Source organism: Tachypleus tridentatus, chromosome 1 (assembly GCF_004210375.1).
Source record: "Tachypleus tridentatus isolate NWPU-2018 chromosome 1, ASM421037v1, whole genome shotgun sequence".
NCBI lineage: Eukaryota > Metazoa > Arthropoda > Merostomata > Xiphosura > Limulidae > Tachypleus > Tachypleus tridentatus.
The window spans coordinates 134729220-134753957 of record NC_134825.1 but is presented as its reverse complement, the minus strand read 5'-3'; the positions used below and the strand labels follow the sequence as shown (position 1 = coordinate 134753957).

At 33.6% G+C, this 24738-nt stretch overlaps 1 protein-coding gene across 5 annotated transcripts in view; it reads right to left on the bottom strand.

Moving 5' to 3' along the window:
- LOC143224833 (uncharacterized) overlaps positions 1-22255 on the bottom strand; it is a 146749-nt gene extending 124494 nt beyond the window's left edge. For 4 of the 5 annotated variants that reach the window (XM_076453191.1, XM_076453205.1, XM_076453214.1 and 1 more), the window contains exons 1-3: positions 22109-22255; positions 4263-4414; positions 3887-3975 (exon numbers count right to left, since the gene is read on the bottom strand). In XM_076453191.1, the coding sequence (XP_076309306.1) occupies positions 3887-3975; positions 4263-4414; positions 22109-22229 (362 nt within the window). In that variant the 5' untranslated portion in view covers positions 22230-22255. Of the gene's footprint in view, positions 1-3886; positions 3976-4262; positions 4415-8957; positions 9435-22108 lie in introns of those variants that run through there. The other variant, XM_076453221.1, reaches the window with a different exon arrangement.
- Between the last annotated feature and the right edge of the window lie 2483 nt (positions 22256-24738).

The window sequence follows — 24738 nt, the reverse complement described above, 5'->3', positions numbered from 1 at the left end:
ATATAGCAGGAACATCATTAACAGAACTATTTCTTCAATCACACATTCAAAAACATTTGCCATCATAGTTTGTGACCAGTTACTGGTGGTTGACTGATAGCAAAAAATAGTGACAGGCTTTTACAGAGCACGAGACACCAAAATGTACCCCAACTGAGAAAGAATTCACTAGCAATTGGTCAAGATTCAACAATGTTTACCTGTAACATAATATATAGATAACAATGAACCATTTGTTCATTCAAAGCTGTCCTTGCACACCTACCCTTGCTGGCCTCTACTGCTAATGATGACCACTTATTCTATTATGGAATATATGCATACCATACATTTTCTATCTCCTGTACTTGTATACAAGTTTTCAAAATTTGTTCCTTGTATAAGTACCTGCATTGTAGAATATAAGCATACACTGTTTTCTATGTCCTTGTATTAATATATAAATTTTTAAAATTTCTTATGTGTAAAGTGTATTTGTAGTTTCCATACAACACACTCATAAAGATCATCATGAAGTAAATTTTGTTCTAGCTGTCTATTGTTTTATGTCAATCACCTGGGTGAGTACACTTTGAGATTCCCTTTGGAAAGCTAGCAGCAAGGTAACTTGAAGTGCATGAAGTTAAACAGTTACCTCTTGAGGTAATGATCTCTCATGTTTCATTGAGGATGACCGGTAAAGTGGGTAATGTTAGTCACCGAGTATATATGAAGTTAATGATTCATATAAGTAAAATAAGCTTTAATTCATCCTGAACATCACATCAACCAATAAAGTTAATATCTCTTTTTATGATCAGAACAAAAAGCATCTTCAAGCCTAACTCTTCAGTACAGACTATTGTATGTTATATGGCAAGTACATTTTTAAACTATGTTCGTTTAAATATTATTTATTCTGTACTACCTCAACACTCTCAATATAATTAAAAATACCAAAGATTTCAAAAGTCAAAAGCAAACTTTAATTTATTAACATACCATCAAGTATAAAAGTACAGGTAAACAGCCAACAATACCCAAGAGGTACATCAACAAAAAAACCTAATCCACAATACAAAAAACAAAAGGAAAGCTATATCAAAAACTTCAAAATATCCCCTACCAAGTAAGAAATTCTAAACAGTCTCCATGAATTCTATTCCACATCACTCTCTCTCTTCCTCTCTCATGTCTCTTCTGTTTCATTCTCATTCACAATAATCCTCAGATTATACTACTCCTCCTTAACCTAAAATTCAAAACTATAAGCTTCATCTGCTATTTTTGTCTTTGGTGGATGAAGAAAAACTTATTTTCCTGAATGTCCGTGAACAAATTCACTAGTCCAAAATTCCTATCCTCTAATTTAGTTAATTCAGTCATTATACTTCTATCAATATCATAAATATAAATAAGAAACAAAAACCTACATACCAATCTTTGAAGCACTCACCTAATAACAAGAGTCCAATATGGCTGTATTCCACAAATAAAACTTTTTGCTTTCATCTAATCATCCTACAATCTAACTAATAAACTATTCTTTCTTCATCACCTAATGATATGATTTTACTAAATAAACTTTTGTGTAGCACATTGTCAAAAGTTCTATTATGCAAACAAGGCAACACAATTTCAATGGTATTAAACTAAAACTGTAAACAGTGAATAAATGAAAGTAGACAATGTCATTCCATAGTCACATTTTATCTTTTTTTGTACTAAAGCAAGACTTAAAAGGAAATAATGAAGTAACAGTCACTAATTGTGTTGTTCCAATAGTAAAAGCTGTCAAAATTAAAGATACAAAAACATGTTATTGTGAAAAAAGATGGATTCTCTGCTTCCTTTAGAAAGTTAAATAAAATTCAGATTGTATCTGTACTTGAATATTACTGTCAGTGGTATCATCTCCATGTGGTATACCCATGCTAAAGAACAAGAAATTTTCCAAATCTCACCTTCCATTTAAGATTATTAATACATTGCAGATATAATTTATTGAAAGGAGGATGATATATAAACAGCTCATTAGCCAAATATCTGATAAAGTTTAAGGAAAAAAATATATACCTAAAGGGCCTTAGAAAAGTTTTGTTCAAATTCTTTTTTAGAACAAGTTTCTCATGATCACTAAAAATGTCTATGTAATTCAAAGTTTTAACTGGACTTTGTAAGACCCAAAGACTTGTTTCTAAAATCAAACCTAAATTTATTTTCTAAGTTTCTGATACAACAACTACTAACATTTTCCACAGTTTAAATTAATCAAACAGATTATTACATTGGTGAATGAACACAGAAAACCACCATAAAGAAAGAGGTGAAAACCCTTCAAGCCTTGAACTCCTTTCATTACGGTGATATAATTTTAACGAGTTCACCATATTTTTGTAATGTTCCTTTAACAGTCAGGAACTAGCGATTCCTTTTTCTTTAATTCTTCAAAGTATCAAAAATGCAGATTTAAAAATATTAAATCAATTGTAAACTTAAATTACCAAATAAGTATTGGTAATTGTTTTATTATTTAATGACAAAGCTACATAAAAGCTATCCGAGCTGCACAAACCATATGCATTGGAACAATATCTTTTGCATTATAAACTGTCAAACTTACTGCTGAACTGAACCTACAGAAGATCAGTTTGTAGTTTAAATAAAGTTTAGAAACCCTACAGGCAAACAGACTGAAATAAAAATACATAACGATTAAAGCAAGTAACAATTTTAAGAATGTTGCATCTATATGTTTGAAATATTTTATCTTAGAATCGAAAGACACATTTGTGTGCAAATTTCAAACTACTTAATATCAGGATAATATACATTACAGTTCTCAATACAACTTACTGATTTCCTCAAGGTCATCAACAGTTTAGAGTTCTAATTTTTGAAATGATGTACCAATTAACTTTCAAAACAAATGCCATTTTTCTTTAATGAAATACTGTTAAGTTAGTAATTAAAAAAAAAAATCAATCAAACTTTAAAAACATATTTACATTACTGACTAACTTAAAAAAAAAAAGACTCGCAAATGAAATTTGATTATTAGGTAGTATTGTTGTCTAAATTGAAAGATGGGTAAATCATTAGATAATATTAAGAAATTATCAGAACTTTCCAAAATGTGTCATATTATATAAAAAATTTTCTTTAAATTATAATAAAATTGGACACTGAAAAGTGGAAACAGAGTTCCATGTAAAAAGTAAAATGCACAAAAGTACAGTCAAATGCAAAAAAATATTTATTAAATGTACCATATATTGAGACAACATTTCTTAAAAAACAGGTGCAAGACTGATAAAATGATTAACTTGACATTTACTTAACAGACTATCCTCCAAAAATCTTCAAAACTGTAAAGGATCATTTCAAAACAAATTTCATAATGCCTCAAATGAACAGTACCTTTTCTACACTTGCACCCGTAGCTTTAAATAGAAAATATTCCAATCTGAAAAATGTTAATTTTACCACATATTTTAACTAAGTTTCATCTTTTGAATCCCAATACCCATTTATCTATAATTTCTGTCAGAATATAAAATGTCATAAAAGTGAGTTTGATAATTTCAGAAACCAAGGAGTAGAAAAATGTGGATGAGAAGTTTGCATGCTTCTTGTACACAAAAAGTTAAGAAATCAATACATAAATGAACAATTTTCTGACTAGATGGTTGTCAATGACAAGGTTGGTTTGAATACACATTACAAGCTCTTCTTCTATATCCATAATATCAATGATACAATACTAGATGAAAAAAATGAGTTTAAAAACAGCTTTCCCTGTAAATCTGATGATTGAAAAAAAAAAGAAAATTAGACACAATCAAATTTATTTTAAGCTTTTTATTGACTTAAGAATATGTAATGAAAAGATAAATTTGTGACTCACAAAGAAAGGTCAAAAAGCATCTGTTTTTTCCTCAATATTTTCCCATTAGGAGTTGTTCCTTCCTTAAGAGTCAGGCTGCACAAGTTCAGCTGTAATTAATTTACATATAACATAATACTATAAAGCCAACAGGAGTACAATTCACATGTGTTCTCTTTCAGAACTAAAAAACAAAATAAAATTTATGCTAATAACTCAAGACACACAAGTAAAAATTATTAAATGTGAAAAAATTCAAATTTATACCTTCACAAAGAATAAACATTAAAATTGACAAATTCTTGACAAATAGATTTTGAGTCTTGTCTAACTAAACGAAATTCTTAATAAGTGAACACTTTTTAGCTCTTGAAGTGTAAAGCAAGTGGATTCTAACCTTCATCTCAAATAAAAATTTTCCAGTTCCTGCAATTATCACCTCACATGCAAGAAAAATACTGGTCCTGGAACTACTAGTGTCCAAAACTGGTCTCGCAATTTCAGCAACATAATGATAATGATACCACTTGTTATAGTCCAACACATGACCTATAAAATAAAAAAGATACACACAATAAAATAATTACAGTTTGAGAAAGACTAACATCTGTTAATTTGTACATAAAAGCACACAGAAGTTCAGAAACTTGAAATCCTAGTAAAAAACTTTACATTATAGCAATTAATTTAGTCAACTGCTTTTATCTATTATCTTGCACTTTGCTCTTTCATTGCAACTTACGGATTTCACAACACTTAATGCAGGGGCAGACCAGTATAAATGTAAAGAAAGAATGAAAAAAACGTTATCAGCCACTTACCTAAACTAATATGGTAATAATAATTTTCTCATTAGGCTGGTTCAATAAGTATGTAGCATGAAGAAAACTTTCATTTTGTGCCTTTGGGTTAGAGACAGTAACCTTAGCTCATTTAACATGATAAACTGGCTCTTGGAAAGCAGCTAAGTAAATGTTGCCTTGAAAACTGTACTTTTCTCTCAGTGCAAATCCAATACATATAGAGTAGGAATCATATGCTTTGGGCTACACTACTCGTCAAAAATGGTAATCAAGAAAAAAGGTGGACTGGCACACTAAATTTGTAAAGATATCTAAATCCTTTGTTTTACCATGACTAGGTATCAATAAAGATACAAGTATTGTACTTAAAAAGTAGACACACAGTGTTTATGCAGCCTTTACATCAAACTGTAACAGCCTGTGCTATGTGATAGTTGCATGTAATGTGCTGGTTGCTGGTTTCAAACAGTGCAGGGATAGAGTTATTAACAGAGTGGTAGTTGTTCTATTGTGCAGGTAGGAGTGTCAAATACATAACATCAAATTTAAGAACAGCAAAAAATCTGGTAATCATCCAAGGCTGTTTCAGAAATCTAAACCCATTTTATTATGATGACATTTCAACCTCAAAAAATCATCCTGAGAGTGCTCCTCTAAACCCTTCCCAACCATTCAAGTTCAGTAGTGCACGGAGCAATTTTATTTTTATACTCACAGTATTTTTTTTTTTAACACGACATGTATTTATCTCAAATATTTAAGAAGCAGTTAAATTTTTCCACATTTGGCCAGTATCTCCAACTGATTTAATTGCCCAATTCACAAGCAATTCTTGTTACAACCCCTCAAAATTTGCTATTCTAAAATTTAACCAAATGTCCTTATCCCTTATCTACAGATGCAGTAAAACATCAAAACCTAACTAAGCAATTATCACTTTCACACAGATGTTCCCCAAACTCCATCCTATCAACCATTTCAATATTAAAAGTTAATATTTCTAAAAATAGCACTGCTTATAGTAGGTTTCTTGAACATTAAGTGGTGAAGAAAGTTATCACAAATGTTTTTTTTAAAACCTTTCTCCCTCATGGTTTGATTTAACATTCCTCAGTGTATATTGTCTACAAGTAAAATTCCTCAACTGTTACCTCATTAACAAGTGAAATGTTAACCTCACTTTACAGCTGTTCATCAATAATTTCATTTGGTAGTTTGTGCAAAATTCCAACTTCAAGACTTCTATATCCACTAACAGAAAGATAGAGATTCAATTTCCTTGCTGTTACCTCTGGTATCAACAATGCACGTAATAAATGAACAATCAATGAGCTTTGAAAGCTGGCAAGAAGAAACTAGTTTTGTATTAGCATGTATTTTACAAAAGATTATTGTGAATCTAGAATCTTATATTAGCTCATCATGTAAATGTGGTGTTGCAGTGCCAAGGTCAAGGCCTTCATATATATGGTACTCTACTGCTTTCAGTACAGTTCACTTACCATAATGCTGGACAGATCATACTGTAGGTTCTAGCTGAAACCCAGACTTCAATTGACAAAAGTGCTATCTATCTGCTTCAAAAGCTTCTTTTCCAGTCTTCAATCACCCTTTCATTTTTTTGAAAATCATCAACTAACATAGCACTACAAGTATAACTTTTCTCTGAATACCTTTCTCTGGCAGAGCTTGTTGCACATTGTTAGTAGATGACAACAGTTATGCATCGTATTTTTTACAAATGTCATTTCCTATTACATTCATCAAATCATCTGTATCTCCTAAAAGTAGCATGGGACAGAATCCTTAACAGTCATAGAGAACATGAACATTAAATTGTTCTTGATAATTTGACGAAACTTGATGCATTCTGTTGAGCTTCTTCATTTGAAAAGCTTCATGTTGCTGAGGGTTCAATACCAAAGAACCACCAAATTTAATACTATAATGCCTTGAACACTTTGCTTTCACAGGAGTTTTCAGATGATGTGTTTTTCTTCAGCATTACAAAATCCAAGGGATCCTCCAAAGTACATTTAAAAAAAAAATCCATTGACAACCTGTTATTTCTTTCATTTTTAAATGATAGACAGAATGCAAACACAACATACCCAAGATTTTCATAGGAGTTTGTCAACTGGATTATAAAATAGTTGTAAACGTTGTTACCAAGGCTGTCTAATCAAACTGGACACTTGTTACTCGTGGAATGCCCTAGGGCTGAGCTTTCTTCTTACCCGAATTACTGATAGGGTATAATTACAGATTACTAACATTCTCTCTTGGATGTCTCCAATTGCATTGAGGATGATGAGGTACTTCTAAACGTCCAACTAACCGATTTGATCCAAGTCAAACATTTGGCAAATTAATTACCTTTAATCTGCTGATCCATACTGGAGGTTCCCTGCAACCAGTGGAGTTTCTATTTTATTTTTTTTTTTTAATAGATGGAGGAGAGTGAAAACATGTTAGTGGAGGGGAGAAACTTTTCTTCTGAAGCAACTATCAAAGAAGCTGCAAATACCATTCTTGGGGCAATGCATGCATTTGACTGTAATGAACAGGTTACTCTTATAAACAGATTGGTTTCAAGTGCATCCAATTATTATTGTATAAAAGTCAATAACAATGCCCATGTTCATGGTCTACTCTGTCAAAATCTGAACACATTCCACAAACACCATTTACTATTAATCCAAATTTCTTACTCAATTTTCCAATACATTGGGAGCATAATGTTAATTTTTTGCATATCACATAACAAATGCACACAAATTCATAAAGTTATTCAACAATACATTCTAGTTTTTTTGTTTTTTTTTACTGCACAGTCCAGCATGATGTTGTAAAAGCTGTTTTGAATCTCTATTCAGCATGACCCAATAACTATCTTCTGATTAATAACAAGGTTTGTGTTTTTCTAATGCAACTTTCTCTCAATTTATGGACAAAAAAAAAAAAAAAAATTATTTGCTTGTTTGTTTGTGTTGTTTTTTTTAATATATCTAGACATAGCATCTTCAATCAAGTTTTCTCACTAATTAAGAATATTTATTTGAACACTTCCATCCAATTTGCTATCAAATCTATGTCACTGAACTTCCATTTGTTCAACTGAATTAAGTGAAGCCACAGATCATACCATAAAATTAACAGGATAATGAACTGGAAATACAAGAGCTTAGCTAACAATACACTAGTTTTTGAATAAATTCCAATGTTTTGTTTTCCCTCATTGCCATCTTATAAAGTTGGTCTGATATCTATGCAACCACTGTCTTGTTTATATTGCTATCTTTTGTCTAAAAGAGATTGTTGACAAAAATACTTAAAATATCCTATCCGCTGGTTGAAGAAAAATAAGTTACTCAAACAAATGTTTTTAAACCAGTATAAAAAGTTCACAGCATCAAACAGAGCTAAGTTAGGAAATGCAGCAAATGGCAGGAAGCAAAAACATTACCCTTTGTTTAGCTGAAAGTGAAGCAAATAAACTTTATTACATTTGTCATACTTAATAACATTTTAAGTATTGTTTCATATTCATTCAACAGTGATATGATTAAAATAACATTCAGTCTACCTTATGAAAATAAATTACTTTATTTCCTCCATGAATAACTACAAACTTAAACATTTGTAAATAGCCAAAAATAATTGAAGGATTATGCTACAAATGACTAAACAAAGCAAATCAACTTGTTTAGTAGTAAATTGTACAGTCACTCAACAAGTAGGATAGCAAGCAATGATTCAAATATCTATGGTGTTTTTAGTTCATTTTGCTAAAGGCATATAGTAACTTCTGGTGAAAAGAAAATCTTTAATATGCACACAGTCATTCTTCCGATTACTTCAGGAAAGCATACTGATTGGTTAAACTCAGTTACTCTCTACCACAAAAAAGCTTTATTCAACGGTGAATGGAAATAGAATCACAGAATAAAAAAGTCATTTTATTTAAGTACCATAAATAATTAAAGCAATAAAACATTTTTTTTTATATATAATCAATTATTAATTGACAATACACGACTTCTACACATTCCCTACAAAAATTACGTGTGATGCCATCACACGTACATTAGCGTGCAAAAATATAGTACATAAAAAAAAGTTTAATAATAAATAATAATGTAAGGTAATGAAATTAAAACATTTGATTTAGTCATCTATTGACAATACACGACATATAAAGCCTGAAAACATCTTATATAATATTCTGACATTAAACGTATATTCAGCGTTTTTAAAATGTTGATTAGAACGAATATTCCAGCTGATACCATGAAGAGTCAGCTACAGCCTTGCGGTTCTCCTGCCGCGCAACACAAATTGCAATGATTTTCTTGTAGCTGCACATATCGACGAAATCTGTTGAGATAGTTGCCAATAGCATCCTACTGTATAAAAAATCACTTTATTTACGGTATTTAAATAAAATGCGACTATTTACGTAGTTAAATTGCTACTTTTCCTGGATTCTTCTTCAATATCTCCTACTTATAACCTAATACTTGTTCTAGGGTCATCATTCACTTTGTAGTAGTTCCAGTTTAAGGTCTTTACCGGAAGAAAAAAACCAACTGGGGATGTTCAGAAACTTCCCATCCTTGTTCGAAAGATTTAGCTAAATCTCATTACATCATCAACAAACACCCAACACTCTTTAGGTGATAAACTTACCAAAAAATATGACTTGTATCAATAGTTTGTGTAACAAAGTTTTTGGTAATTTTTATGCATATAAAAAAAAAATCAATAAAATATTATTCAACCGTTATGCATATGCCCTTGACACTCAAAGTATGTTAAAATCAGATTCTGAGAGGCTTTTAGCGAAATTACTATGGTTACAAATATTAAAAAAAAACTATTTAAAAATCATTCAATCAAAAAACAATGAGAGTTCAAAATCTTATTGTTAACTATTTTCATTTCATCTGCAATCAAATATAAATGTACTCTTTCCATGAAATTCAAGAGGTTTGTGCCTATTTTATGAACAAAGTTCTTCCCTAGAAATTTGTTGTGCAGAACTAGATATTTTACAGCAGTAATAAAAAAAAAAAAAAACTTTCTTTTTAAATACATCAACCAACTAACTTCTATTTTTAACGGAAACGAGTTTATTTAAAACATCTTCCAACATACGATTGGTTGGTTGATTTGGTGTTTTCCGGCATAAAACAACTAGACTATCTGCGCCAAATATCCGGTAAAAAGTTAAAATTAAAGTAGATTTAGTAAAATTCAAAAAAGAAAATTAAGGTAATACGAAACAAAGTTTAAAATATAAATAGCATAAAACCAATGTTTACATCTAGTCTACAGCTGTAAGAGAAAAACTACTGTAATACTGATACTGGAAACGTCTAAGAGGGTTTGGAATGTATGGCTGTACCTTGCAATTAAGATAACCTGCCTTGATAGTGACAGGTGGACGTGGTGATGTAAAAGTCAGAATGAGAACATTGGTCGGCATCATAACGTCATCTTTGCGAGTAGAGATACATCTCACTGCAGAAATCCCTTGGGTAGAAAAACCAGTGAGAATCTCTGACTCGGGATTGTTCTTCAAATTCCTCTCAAGAATAACTCCTTTTGATGAATTCAAAGTAGCATCAGGTGTAACCTCAACAGGTATGTCCCCAATTGCCTTTGAATGCAAGAGGAGTTCCTGTGTTAAAATGTGGATGTTTCCACCAATATGTCACCAGAGCAAAGCTTCTTTACTGACTTTGGAGAGCCAGCTAGTCCCTCTATTCTCTTCTGAATGAAAAAGGGAGACATTAGCCATAAAGGTTTGTTTTAAAAAGAATGTAGTATAGGAAAATGAGGTACAGGTGTTACAGATATTGAAAATTGGACTACTTTTTCACTATTTAATTTTTTTATTTGGAGGATCCATAACACTGGGGAACACTTTTTCAGTAACTTTGAGTTGCATTGGATATTTTAACTGATTCTGAAGGAGTTTTAGGCGCTGATTTCAAATCTAAAATTAGTTTTTCTCTACAAGCTCTAGTTTGTATGCAATTTGAGGTTAATGAAATTGTACAAATGTGAACTTGCGTAAACCATGTATAAGCATTTTCACGTCCATATATATATATATATATATATATATATAGATAGATAGATAGCTTCTAATATTTTGATCATTCTTCTTTTGTTTCAGATCAAACATGGCTTCCAAAAATAGATATCATTGCAGAAACAAGCCTGATGCCTTCTGCTACATATGTGGATGCTACACACTCAATCGTCAGAGACGTAACATATCCTCGTTCGTCAAGCGTGCCTACAAGGCATATTTTGAAGTTCATCTTGGTGATCAAGACAAGCAATGGGCTCCTCATGTTGTGTGCCACAATTGTGAGGAAATGCTTCGAGACTGGACCAAAGGAAAATGCAATGGTATGCCTTTTGGTGTTCCAATGATTTGGCGCGAACCCACCAACCATGTAACTGACTTATTTCTGCATGGTAAACACAACGGGTGTTGGGAAGAAAAACCGACATAAGATTACGTATCCGAACATTCCCTCAGCTATTCGGCCTGCTCCGCACTCTGAATAAGTTCCTGTTCCAGTTTTCAAAGGCTTGCCTTCATTGGACGATAAAGACATTGGACATGATACAAGCGAACAAGACAGTTGTGACAGTGAATTGTCAGAAAAGTGTACACAATCGGAGAACTGTTCTTCAGACACTGAACCTTTCCCCGTCCCCAAGCCTCTTCCCCAGGCTGAACTGAATGATTTAGTGCGGGATTTAGGTCTTTCAAAGAAAGCAGCAGAGCTTTTGGCATCAAGATTACAAGGCAGAAATCTTGTTGATCACTCTGTTAAAGTATCATATTTCAGAAAGCGTGACCAGCTTTTAGTGACCTTCTTTTCAGAAGACAGACAGTTTGTTTACTACCATGACATCCAAGGGCTTCTCAAAGAACTGTGTGTACCTTACTATAGTCCTGCTGAATAGAGACTCTTTTTTAGACAGTTCAAAACGCAGTCTAAAGTGTGTTCTTTTACATAATGGGAATGTTTATGGAGCAGTACCTGTCGGTCACTCAGTGCATTTGCGGAAAGACTATGATGATATGAGAATGGTCATGGACTTATTAAAATATCATGAGCACAATTGGATCATTTGTGTAGACTTAAAGATGGTCAACTTTCTTCTTGGACAACAGAAAGGTTTCACCAAGTTTCCATGTTTCCTCTGTATGTGGGACAGCCGAGCACGAGACAGACATTGGGTCCAGAAGGACTGGCCTATTCGTGACACCCTTGAAGCAGGCATGCCAAATATCATACAAGACCCAATTGTAAGCAGAGATAAGATCATCTTTCCTCCTCTTCACATCAAATTAGGTTTGATGAAGCAATTTGTCAAGGCGCTGGAAACCGAAGGTGAATGTTTCCAACACATCATCACAGCTTTACCAGGGTTATCATTTGAGAAGATCAAAGCAGGCGTGTTTGATGGCCCACAGATTCGAACCCTAATTCGTGATGATCAGTTTGTTGCTAAGATGACCGCTTTAGAAAAGGCAGCATGGTTATCCTTTGTGGCAGTCGTTCAGAACTTCCTTGGAAACAATAAGGCGGAGAACTACAGTGAACTTGTGAACAGAATGTTCCTCGCTTTTCGTGATCTCGGGGTGCAACGTGAGCATCAAGCTTCATTTTTTGAACAGCCACCTTGATAAGTTCCCTGACAACCTGGGGGGCTGTGAGTGACAAACAAGGAGAACGATTCCACCAAGACCTAAAGGTCATGGAAGAACGCTACCAAGGGCGCTGGGACAAAAGTATGATGGCTGACTACTGCTGGAGCATTAAACGAGATTGTCCAGATGAAGTGTACAAACGCAAAAGTTACAAACGCAAATTCCTACCTGAATAAAATACACAAACAAATTGATAAGCTATTCCTATAATTTCCTATAATAACGAAAAATTAAAAAATAAATAAAAATGTCAAATTGCATAAAATCTGTAGCTTGCAGACAAAAAACCGACTTCAGATTTGAAATCAACACACTCAAATTGACTATAGAAAGGTCTTTTTTTAAATGCAACAAAATGAGTGTTCCCCAGTGTAATAAATAATTTTTGGCGCCCACTGACCCCTTTGAGAAGATACACCACAATGCCAAACAAGGACACTGCAACAATGCCAGGGTTTCGTGAACACTATATCCAAAAACCAGTATTAGATACAATGTCCATAACACCTGTTGAGAACATGCACCCCAAAGCTCCCCATCTATAGGAATTCAAGACCAAAGTGATGTGTTAGGGTTGGATCCCTCAACCATCAATACCCTTTCCTCCTCTTCACGGGTCACCATGCACGGCAAACACGTGGGTGGATGTTTAGATCCCAGAGGAGGTAAACTGAAAGAACAGAACCTTCACTGGGAGGTCCCCTCACCACGTACACAAATCCACACTAACGAGACTAGAAAAAGAGTGATGTTTTCTACTGAGTATGAAATATACATCTTTGCTTTTATTCACTCTTCCTTTAACAGGTATGCTTCCATTGAACTTTGTACTAGTTTCTGGGCTGTTAATCCAACACTTTTGTTTCTGGTTTTCAACTTTCACGGTTTATGCACATAAATGTCATGATCTGTATATTATTCTAATTGATCTTAGAGTCAAGATTGTTAGATTTCAATACTACTCCCATGTTGAAAGATTTGTTCCAAATGCAATATTGTGCCATACCTTTGGCTTTGTCTCAACCAATCTCAGCTTTGTATGTGGGATGTGATGCTTAATTGTCATTGAAAATACACCTTCAAGACATTGTATCAATTCTTCTTACCATATAAGCAATAAAATCATTTACATATTCAAATAAAGATCAATACAATGCCACTGATCCATTTAAAAAAAAGACAATATTGCTGTTTGAGGTATGTTTGAATTATAAAACTTGTCTATATCTAGATCAGCAGCAAACTAATCAAAGAGCACGAATGTATCCAGATTATTCTTTAACAACTACCTTACAAATTTAATCATTTATTACTAGTTTCTGAATATTGTTAAATGCCAATATTCCAGGTTCTCATGACCGTAAAAAGTTCACTTTTCCCATTACTAAGAATATGAAACCTGTACTCACTATTTATAAAACAGGATTTATATGTAACCGTTACATTATAAAAGTTAACAAAAATTATTTCTTTACAATACAGACAGTAATTGGAAAGTAAAAAGTATCTATTTGAAGAAAACATTATGAATAGATACAAACTCTAAAATACTGAATGGTCATGCCTGAGCTACGTTGGCACCTTACATGAATTTAAAAAGGGAAATCAATGATTTTCTAAATAGAAACACAGCAGATAGCTGTTTACGGTTTTGAAAAGCATCGGTGTGCAGCGATAGTGTAGAAGGCCAAATCAAATATCCTCCTTTGTCTACATTTTGTTATATTACTTATGATATACAGCACGTATTTATAACACTAATACTAAAATTATGATAGGCGATAAATCCTCATGGCACATAATTTTCCAAATCGTAATCTTGTGTTCTTTCATCCGGTTACTTTTAGAATTTAGCACAATGCCTTTATCCAATTTATGTTCCAAGTAATCTTGTAACCTGCAACAAAATCACCTCTCATTCTTCTTTTCTACAGAGAAAATAAGATATCTTAACCAATGGGGAAAGATATAGATGATCCATGGATTCATCCTAATAGCCCTCCACGCATTTCGCATTTTCCTATATTAAAGTAATATTAAGAATGAGTAGCCACGTGTAGTGCTAATCAATGTGAAATAATAAATGTTATATTTAAACACTGTAATAGATGGTCTCTAATTGATCAGTTGGAGAGACTAATTTCAATCCAGTACAAGTTCATTACCTCATGTTTTGCTTGTGTGTATTGTCTATTATCACAAATTCAGTTTTCCATTATTCGTTGGACCTATCCTTTTGTTATAAGCTATTAGTCATTTAATGTTGTTATTTATTCATTAGAAAGTGAAGAACACCTCCAAAATTTGAAGAATATATGACTATAGTTTCTCCTGTAACGGACTTACCTTTATAAATTTATTTTAATACCTACGTTTGTTTCAGTTTGATGCATGTGACGTATATTGTTGGATGTGTTTCACACAAGTCTAGCCTGTTCTTGAAATTTGTAGATTATTGAGAGTAAGAATCAACAATATTTCTTTTACGTAAACGCTAGCATGTTTTCGAACATTGTTGAACGTTCCATGATCCCACATTAAAACTATATAAACCGACACGCCGAAAGGCTATTTGTCAGCTACAACCAGTATACTACAAGCCTCTGAAGATAAAACTATGATTAACGCTTATTAATCGATAAATTGGAGAATTTGAATAGGAACATTTATAGGTTTCGAACATCACAAACTGTTCAACTTCAGTGAATTAACTTTGCATGTTAGGTTTTCTACGATGACGTTAAATATACCCAACTGGTAAAAAGTCGATCACGCGAGATCAACCAAGCTAGCTAACTTAAATGAGGTGTAATAATTACAACTCAGAATTAATTTGCTCGTCGTGGATCTGAATCGCCAATAAAATATTTAATTTTATACTGGATGTAAGACATAGTATTGTCTTCAAGTTTGTAAGACTGTGGTATATAAATCATTATTTGTAATAATAATAATAATTATTATTATTATTATAAATTGTATTGTTTCTATATTAAGAAAGAACATTGTATATCAGTCTTGTTGGCAAATAAGTTTGATATACATTGAAATTCCCACCTATTTGGAATTATAATATGTAACACTCTTCATACTTAAACAAGAATTATAAATAAGAGGATCTGTACACATTGTCAAGTTAATTACAATTTGTTGAAAGTTAGTAAAGGTGAATGTAGGTTTGTTTACTTGGGTATGGAGGCTATCAGTCAGTTAAAAATTGCAGTTACTTTTACAAGAAAGTTGATTTGTTGTATATTAACTAACGTCATTTTGTGATGTATACTACCATAACTTTCTTGCAGATCTACAAATATTTTAACTTTTTAAAAAGAAAATAAAAGTATTTTTTCAACACTTTATGAACTAAACATTGAATTCATTTCATCAGTTGATTAACAAGGATGCCAACAAAAGAACACATTGGTGTCAAAAATGAGATTTACTGAACGTAAATTACAACTTTAAATTTCAACTGTTCAATATACAGCATTCACGATGTTAATGACTAAGAGTGCGTTTTGTTTTTTTGAATTTCACGCAAAGCTACTCGAGGGCTATCAGCGCTAGCCGTCCCTAATTTAGTAGTGTAAGACTAGAGGAAAGGCAGCTAGTCATCACCACCCACAGCCAACTCTTGGGCCACTCTTTTACCAACGAATAGTGGAATTGAAAGTCGCATTATAACGTCCCCACAGCTGAAAGGGCGAGCATGTTTGGTGCGACCGGGATTCGAACCCGCGACCCTCGGATTACGAGTCGAACGCCTTAACACGCTTGGCCATGCCTAGCCAAACTACGAAGGACAAGTGAGGTATTAACTGGAATGATGAAATTATCAAGACAAAATTTAAAAAAAGACAAAATTATGAAAAAAAAACAAGGAAGAAAATAACAGTATTAAGGAATAAATTAAGAGAAATGGGTTTATTATTTAAATAATTAAAATAAAAAATAAAATATGGTGAAGTTACAGATGTGCCCTGAGATTACAACAACTTTGAAAAATGTGCAAGAACAAAGAAATATAGAGACTGAAATGACAAAATTGAAGTTAAAAATACAAGAATGATGTGGAAAAAATAAAACTTCTGGAAAACAAAATATTAAATGTAAAGATTAAACTAGATTCACCTCTACATGCATCGGCTTAGGAACGCTTTCTGTTACAAAGTATGGATTAGAAATTATTCGGTCTACACCTATTACTGAAGGACGTTTTTGAACAACTATGACCATAAAAGCGCCAAGTATAATTCCAAAATATATCTAATTCATTATAATTCACTTCAACCAATGGTCTTTGATGGTAAAGTATCATGGCACTTATAGCCTAATCAGTTTGAAATTATTAGAATAGTGAATGGGTAGAATAATCGTTAATAAGCGATTCATTTTGCTGCTTCTTTAAAAGGACCAGTTTTGACAGTATTGAGCACCCTCGTAGCTGAGAGCTGTAGCAAATACCAAAGATTGGTAGATAATTCTATCCAATAGGTTCAGAAAGTTTCACAAGAAAGGAATGTCTACAACCGAAATCAGAAATAGGGTAAAGAGGAAAGACTAAACTTTACTTAAAATTGTGAATGATTTGGAAGCCAAATTATCTCAACCAAAGTCTCTTTATGAAATGATGGGTTAATTGGTACAGTTACGATAGAAAGTGTTCGTACCCCTGCGTCCCTTGTAGCTTTTGCTCATAACTTAAAAAGTATCACAATTAGGCTAATAGTATAATATTTATAATATATTATACCTCTAACACACATCTACATACATTTTTATGTAAATTAAAAGAAACTGTTTATAAACAAATAACCAAAAATAGGAGGAGCAGAAAATGTTCGTACATTTCAGAATGTGTGAAAAAAAACTGATATTCCCGTAAAAATTTTGTTTAGTTTGGCGAATAAACTACATTACACCATTCCAGAACTAGACACTAGGGTCATAATTATTGGAATTTAGCCAGCAAAAAATATACTCCCGCCAATTTAGCGCCGTCTCCGTCAACTGGTAAGGGAAATGGGTTGAAGTTAGCACCTCTACAGTTACAAACATGTTACGCTCTTCTGGGTTCAAAGCATGCCGTCCTCGTAGAACTCCATATTTAAAGCCTGTTCATTTAGAAGCACGATTGAGGTATGCAAGAAAGCATGTAGATAAACCCTTTACCTATTGGAAGAGTATTGTTTGGTCAGACGAGACTAAAATCAAGATTTGCGGCCACAATGATGTTCGCAATATTTTCCGTAAGAAGAGGAACGAAATCTTCCAAAGAACACCGTCCCTACAGTTAAACATGGAGGTTGCACCATCATGCTATGGGGTTCCTTCAGCTCTTCTGATGTAGGCAGCCTTCACCGCGTCAACGGAATCATGAAAAAAGAAGAGTACGTTGATATATCAGGCACTTATATCAAGAATGATGCTCGGAACTTGAGGCTTGGGCGCACTTTCTGCCCCTTTGGTTATTTGTTTATAAACAATTTATTTGTTGTTCAATTTACACAAAAATTTATACTCTACTTTCATTATCCTAATTGTGATACGTTTAAAGTTATGAGAAAAAACTACTCACGACGCAGGGGTACGAACACTTTCTGTCGTAACTCTATGACAAAGTTGTAGACACCATAAAAGACATGAATACGAAGATCACGCTGAAGTAAAGTGACGTACGTTTCTGTAAAAAAAACTATGTAAATAATGACAGAAGTAGAATTCATTAAGGTCACCGATCAATTAATAAAAAGGTACCATCTAAAATTTACAGGATCACAGATACCAAAACAAATTCCCACTGAAAAGAGTTCAGAATAAATGAATGAAGTAATCAAATAGCTAGTTAAACAAAATAAAACAAATTAGACATTTTAAAACTAGCTTTAAGGGAAATACTGGGAGGAAATGAAGGCAAAGATCTGTATAGAATAAGTGTTCTCAGAAGATACCAGAAAGAGATAACTCTTATTGGGGGAAATTTGGCCATTACAGCTGATAAGTTAAATTATCAGCTGGTATCAAATTAAAAATACAGACAACGAGATCGAAGGACCATACACAACTAATGAGACATCAAGAAAGCAAGAATTAGTTGGACTTAAAAAAGTTAAGCTGAAAATACTCTACCACACCAATGAGAACAGAAGTTCATCAATGGAGAAAAACTGTCCATGAATCCATTGGTTTACTGATGGAAAATATTGTAGTATGCTGACTGACATTTGCTCCACTAATAAAATATTGAAATTTGACTCCAGAGACGAAAAGTAAAAAGGGATTGATGTAAACAGTAGATAGACAAATATACCCTTACCATAGGAAGATTTTGTATTTTATTGTGTGCAAGCAACTGACTCTAGGGAGTGTGCATTTTTGAGAACCTTCTTACTAAACTTTAACTACTTGTAACGTTCATTTCATGTCTCTTGGTTATTCATTTACCAAAAGAAAAAATACTTAAATGTACAACAATGTGCACACCCGTTGTCTGAAAACTTTCAGTCTCTTAGGCTAATGCTGAAAATCTTCAATAAGATGAAATTCACGACTTCCAGAGACTCTGACGAATTGAGGATTAACAACTTGTTAATCATGGCTTATAAACATGAGATCACCAGCATTATCAATCCAAGCTATATCTATACAAACGTAGTAACACTGTGCTATTTGTTGCGTGTCCATCTAGCTACTTGGCAGTGCATGGATGAATTTGTTTGTTTGTTTTGGAATTTCGCACAAAGCTACTCGAGGGCTATCTGTGCTAGCCGTCCCTAATTTAGCAGTGTAAGACCAGAGGGAAAGCAGCTAGTCATCACCACCCACCGCCAACTCTTGGGCTACTCTTTTACCAACGAATAGTGGGATTGACCGTCACATTATAACGCCCCCACGGCTGGGAGGGCGAGCATGTTTGGCGCGACTCGGGCGCGAACCCGCGACCCTCAGATTACGAAGTGCACGCCTTAACGCGCTAGGCCATGCCAGGCCTGGATGAATTTTCACCACAATTTGTATGGAGGCTCATTAGGTCATTGCAGGAGCACACACAGACATTTCTTAGTTGTTTCTTTACTACTACTTCTCTACTCCCCTGCTATTCATGAATGTTCCCCAAATTAGTAATGAAAATTTGTTGGGTTCATGCAAAGATACATGCAATTTTGCGGTTTCACATTGTATTTTGCAATTTTTTACAATTATTTAAGAGAAACAACTTCGTGTTCAAAGATAAGCTTTCATTGACCAGAAGTTTGCATAATTTCGGCCTAAAACAATGAAAAATAATTCAAGAAAGACTCAGAATCGCGACACCTGGATATTTATTGCGATTTGTATTGCATGCTGCGATTTCTTTGTATGAAGCTTAAAAATTGGAATTCGACTTTATCTTTTCATCATTTATTCAATTTTTTCACACCCCCCACAAAACATGATTCGGCCCCAACACTACTGCTTAAACGAGCCCAGCATGGCCAGATGGTTAAGGCACTTGACTCGTAATCCGAGGGCCGCGGGTCCGAATCCCCGTCACACCAAATATGCTCGCCCTTTCAGTCGTAAACGCGTTATAATGTGACGGTGAATCCCACTATTCGGTGGTAAATGAGTAGCCCAAGAGTTGGCGGTGGGTTGTGATGACTAGCTGCCTTCCCTCATGTCTTACACTGCTAAATTAAGGATGGCTAGCGCAGATAGCCACAAAACAAACTACTTACACGTCCGACATATTTTTTCTTTAAATTTAACATTAAAACAAAGTAACCCTTGAGTATACCTCTATTAGTTTGAAGTATTTTACTATAAGTACTTGCAAACGAAGGTATTTGCTTTCCACAGACAAATTCATTATTTCTCAGTATTAGAAGAGTAAAAAAAAAAAAAAAAAAATTAAATCTAGTTGCGTACCTCCGATAAAAAAAAATAAAACAGACGTGGTAATTGAGCTTTTTTTTTCAATTTGCTAGGACATATTTGCGATATTAGTTATGAAAACATTTTTTTAGCTCTTGGTAGTAGTCATGTTATTAGAACACTAATGTTTTCAAAGATCTCGCTTCTGAAACCATGTCCTCCACCAAATACATAAAACTGAGTTAACGCCCGAAAATGAAAAAAAGCTCTCACATCGGCGAGAAATAAACTTACAATGTCATCATGCTGGTTATGGAAACGTTTAAAAACAATGCATAATTACAGTCAAAAAGTACAGTACAAGCTGTGCATAGGTGTACTAAATTGTGTAAATATACCATTTTGAATGATTGGAGTGGGGAGGGAGGCTAACGACGTCGTTAGCTATTGAAAACACAAATGCCTTATGACTAAATTTAAGCTTGTAACGAATTTACTTTCATACATTTATTTTAATATCTACATTTGTTTCAGTTTAATCCATGTAACGTATATATTGTTAAATGTATATTGCTTAAGTCCCGTCTATTCTCTAAATTTATAGATTCTCCAGCGCAAGAATCAACAATATACGATGTGTGTAAAAATAACTGATTGCCAGTATTGTTGACAATTGGACTTTCTAGAACCTCTACAAGTTTATAAACCGACGCGTTAAAAGACATAACTGGTCGCTACAGTTAGTATACTACAAGCCTCGAAAGCTATAATTGCGATTAACGCTTAGTAATAGGTAAACTACAGAATATGACCAGGAGATTTGCAGATTGTGAACATTACCAAACATTTAACTTCAGTGAATTTACTTCGGATGTTATTATTTATATGTGGGCATCAGATATTGTCGTCGGTGAAGGTTTAAAAGCGCTTTAAGCAAGCTAGCCGTCAAGAGAAGAAGTGTACAGGTGTATCAACAAAATGTTAATTCTCTCTTCGTTAACGCCGATAAAAGCTTCAGTTCCAGACCAGATACAAGACTTAGTATTGTTTGTAAAACTTGTATATAAACCATTATTTGTAATTGTTATTATAAGTTGTATACGAATACATATTCGTGTTAAGGGAGAAAACCGTGTGCATCAATCTTGTTAGCAAATATCATAAATTGGTACATATTAACTTCTAATTTCAACTTTGACTTTTTGAAGTCATCATAAGTAACGTACGTAACAAGATAAAACTAGGGACTTGCCCGAGAAAAATTATAATACGCAACTTATTGAAATGTTATCTTTTAAATGAGACTATGGACAAATACTCATCCAATTAAAGTGAAACTCTCCCTTTCTAAAGTCAAATTAGTAATAGCAATATCCATATATTAATTTTCCTTTTTCTAAACTCGCCTGCTTTACTTTCCACCGTTATCAGTAGGAATCCACAATGTGCACAGAAGCATCGGGAAATCCCAGTTTCCAGAATCAGAAAGGCCTATGCACTCCCGTTCTTTAAATTTCAAAGTTTTTTTATATTAATTAACTTGAAATTTAACTAAAGTTAGGTGAAGATTTTGTGTAGTTTAGCCATATAATAAACTATTTGACAATCACACTAGTACTATATAGTTATACAACTAATTTTACAATACACAGTTTTTTTCTCGCTATCAGAGTTCATAATTATTAACCAGCCTGTTTTGTTAAATACTGTTATTATAGTTTTCTGCATAAAAGTAATAATTAATTTAACCCAAAATAACGACGAATATAAATCTATTTACAAACTTTAAAATTTATGGCTCAAGTTCACAAGGGGTTTTATAATAATGCATAAAACGACACTTACTTGAAAGTGTTGTAAACATAGCTGTAATAATAAAACAAATCAGCCACATGATTAGACTACATACGTTGCAGTAGAAAGCAAGACAACATTCTAACAAACATACTAGCTCTACCGCTTTCATAAACCTAGTATGTTATTTTCAGACCACCAATCAGATTAACTTAGTAAAAACAGGTATACATTCCCTGCTGTGGAAGAGGGGAGGTTATACTTTCAAGGACGCACACATATTTCATGTAGATACTCTTGTGGCCATGTTGTGTTAATGTTATGAATGTGTTGATAAAGGGCTGCTCTTAAATATTTCATTTGTTTAATAATTCATAGCTTTAATTTTCATAGTTACGAAGTTAAATTCTCGCTGGGTGAATTCATAGTAACACTCAACCTTGTGCTACCAATAATTTAACTAACATATCAACTTTCACGATGGGAGTGGCTAAGTATCACGTTTTGATCAATAATTACGTACTAGTTGAATAACAACTTCTCATACTTACGCAGGAGTTTAAGTTGCTAATAGTGCATTCAGAGTGGTGTTTCGCTTTAGAGTGGCAGGGTACTCACAATTGATTGTATTAATAACAACTTATGATCAAAGCAAGCTATTAAGGTTAGATCGAAATATACGTACATCCTTAATAATGAATGTAAGTAATTGAATATAATTATTTCACTGTGTTACTTATAATAATAGGAATGCAATGTTACTTCAGTTGTGTACCCTCAATGTTAATGGTTTTTACAACAAATAGTACAAATTCACTGTAATAATGAATTTTGAAATTAAGAGTAGGGGTAGGGTACTTGTTTGTCTGTGTTAGTGTACAGTATAAGGGCGAAAGAATATATTTTTATATGGTAAAAGTTAACGACTGAGTTTATTCCAGTGGAAGTTGTAAAGAACCCACGTTATTAAAAAAAACACGTTCAAAGGAATAATAAACTGGTATTTATCACACATTTTTAATATTCTATTTAAAATCTCAATCCATCGCTATTTACATTGCACTACCCTTATAAATAATGACCATTCCTTATATATGATTGAAAAAAGAATCGTTGTTTATTTTGTGGTGATTTTATTAACATAGCGTGAAATAAACAATGGAGTTTATATTAACAACACTGACAAACTTAGACAAAATTAGAGAGAAAATAGTGTGTTTTACTGAATAAGACAATTTTATTTCATCTTGCCAGACAAAAAATCAAATTGAGTCTTTTGTTGTTGTTTTTTAAATAGAGGGGTGGGAGTTCTTGATTTGGGAAGAACGAGTTCGTAGTCTTAAGTAAATTAAATTCTCAGTGGATCACCCAAACCTTTATTCTATCACTGTTGTTTTCTCTTTCCATACATACTGTATATTTTTGAGCTCGTGAGAACGACGCCACGCGATGAGGAGGTTTATGTGGGGAAGATTAACCACTCAAAGCCTCTAGTATTCGCTGCCCAAGGGTACGTTTTTCTAGTTTCACTGTGTCGGTATTTGGGTATTGATGTTAAATACCCAGGAGGGTCAGGTACATTTGACCTCTTCCTCCCTCCCGAACGATTATAGCGTCTGTCTTTAGGTGTTTTTTTTTTTAAGCTTTGGGCCAGAGTAAAAGTATAACATTATACTCAGGCCCATTTCAGGGCACAGTCCATGCATGGACGAACAAGAAGTTTTTATGTTGTTGTTTTTTTTACGTTTTTCTAACCAATCTCTGGTTTGTTTTTTGAATTTCGCGCAAAGTTACACGAGAGCTATTTGCGCTAGCCGTCCTTAATTTAGCAGTGTAAGACTAGAAGAAAGGCAGCTAGTCATCACTATCCACTGCCAACTCTTAGGCTACTCTTTTGCCAACAAATAATAGGATTGACCTTAACTTTATAACGCCCACACAACTGATAGGGCGAGCATGTTTGATGGGACAAGAATCCGAACCCACGACCCTCAGACTATGGGTCGAACACCCTAACCACCTGGCCATGCCGGGTTTGCAAAACTATGGTACCACTATCATTATTGCATATTACTATTATAGAAACTACTCCGATACAAAGTCTAAAATCAGCACGAAAAGTAATTAAAGTCGAAAAAATAAAGAACTATTTAATATATGAGGAGTTTTGAGTCTGTTTTACTTCGCCATATATGAAACAGTAGCATTATGCAAAAGAAAAAAAAGCCTCAAATAATATGGCGTTGATTCTTGTTACAGCTACTTACCTTTAATAGGCCTGGCATGGTCGAGCGCGTAAGGCGTGCGACTCGTAATCCGAGGGTCGCGGGTTCGCGCCCGCGTCGCGCTAAACATGCTCGCCCTCCCAGCCGTTGGGGCGTTATAAGTGACGGTCAATCCCACTATTCGTTAGTAAAAGTGTAGCCCAAGAGTTGGCGGTGGGTGGTGATGACTAGCTGCCTTCCCTCTAGTCTTACACTGCTAAATTAGGGACGGCTAGCACAGATAGCTCTCGAGTAGCTTTGTGCGAAATTCCAAAAACAAACAACAAACTTACCTTTAAAATAACAGGCGGACTCGCAACTCGGTACTTATTGACGGCTAATGTATATTAGAAATCAATTTGATAAAAATTTAGGATATTCTGTTAAGTATTTTAAAGGCTTTCTAATTTTTCAGAA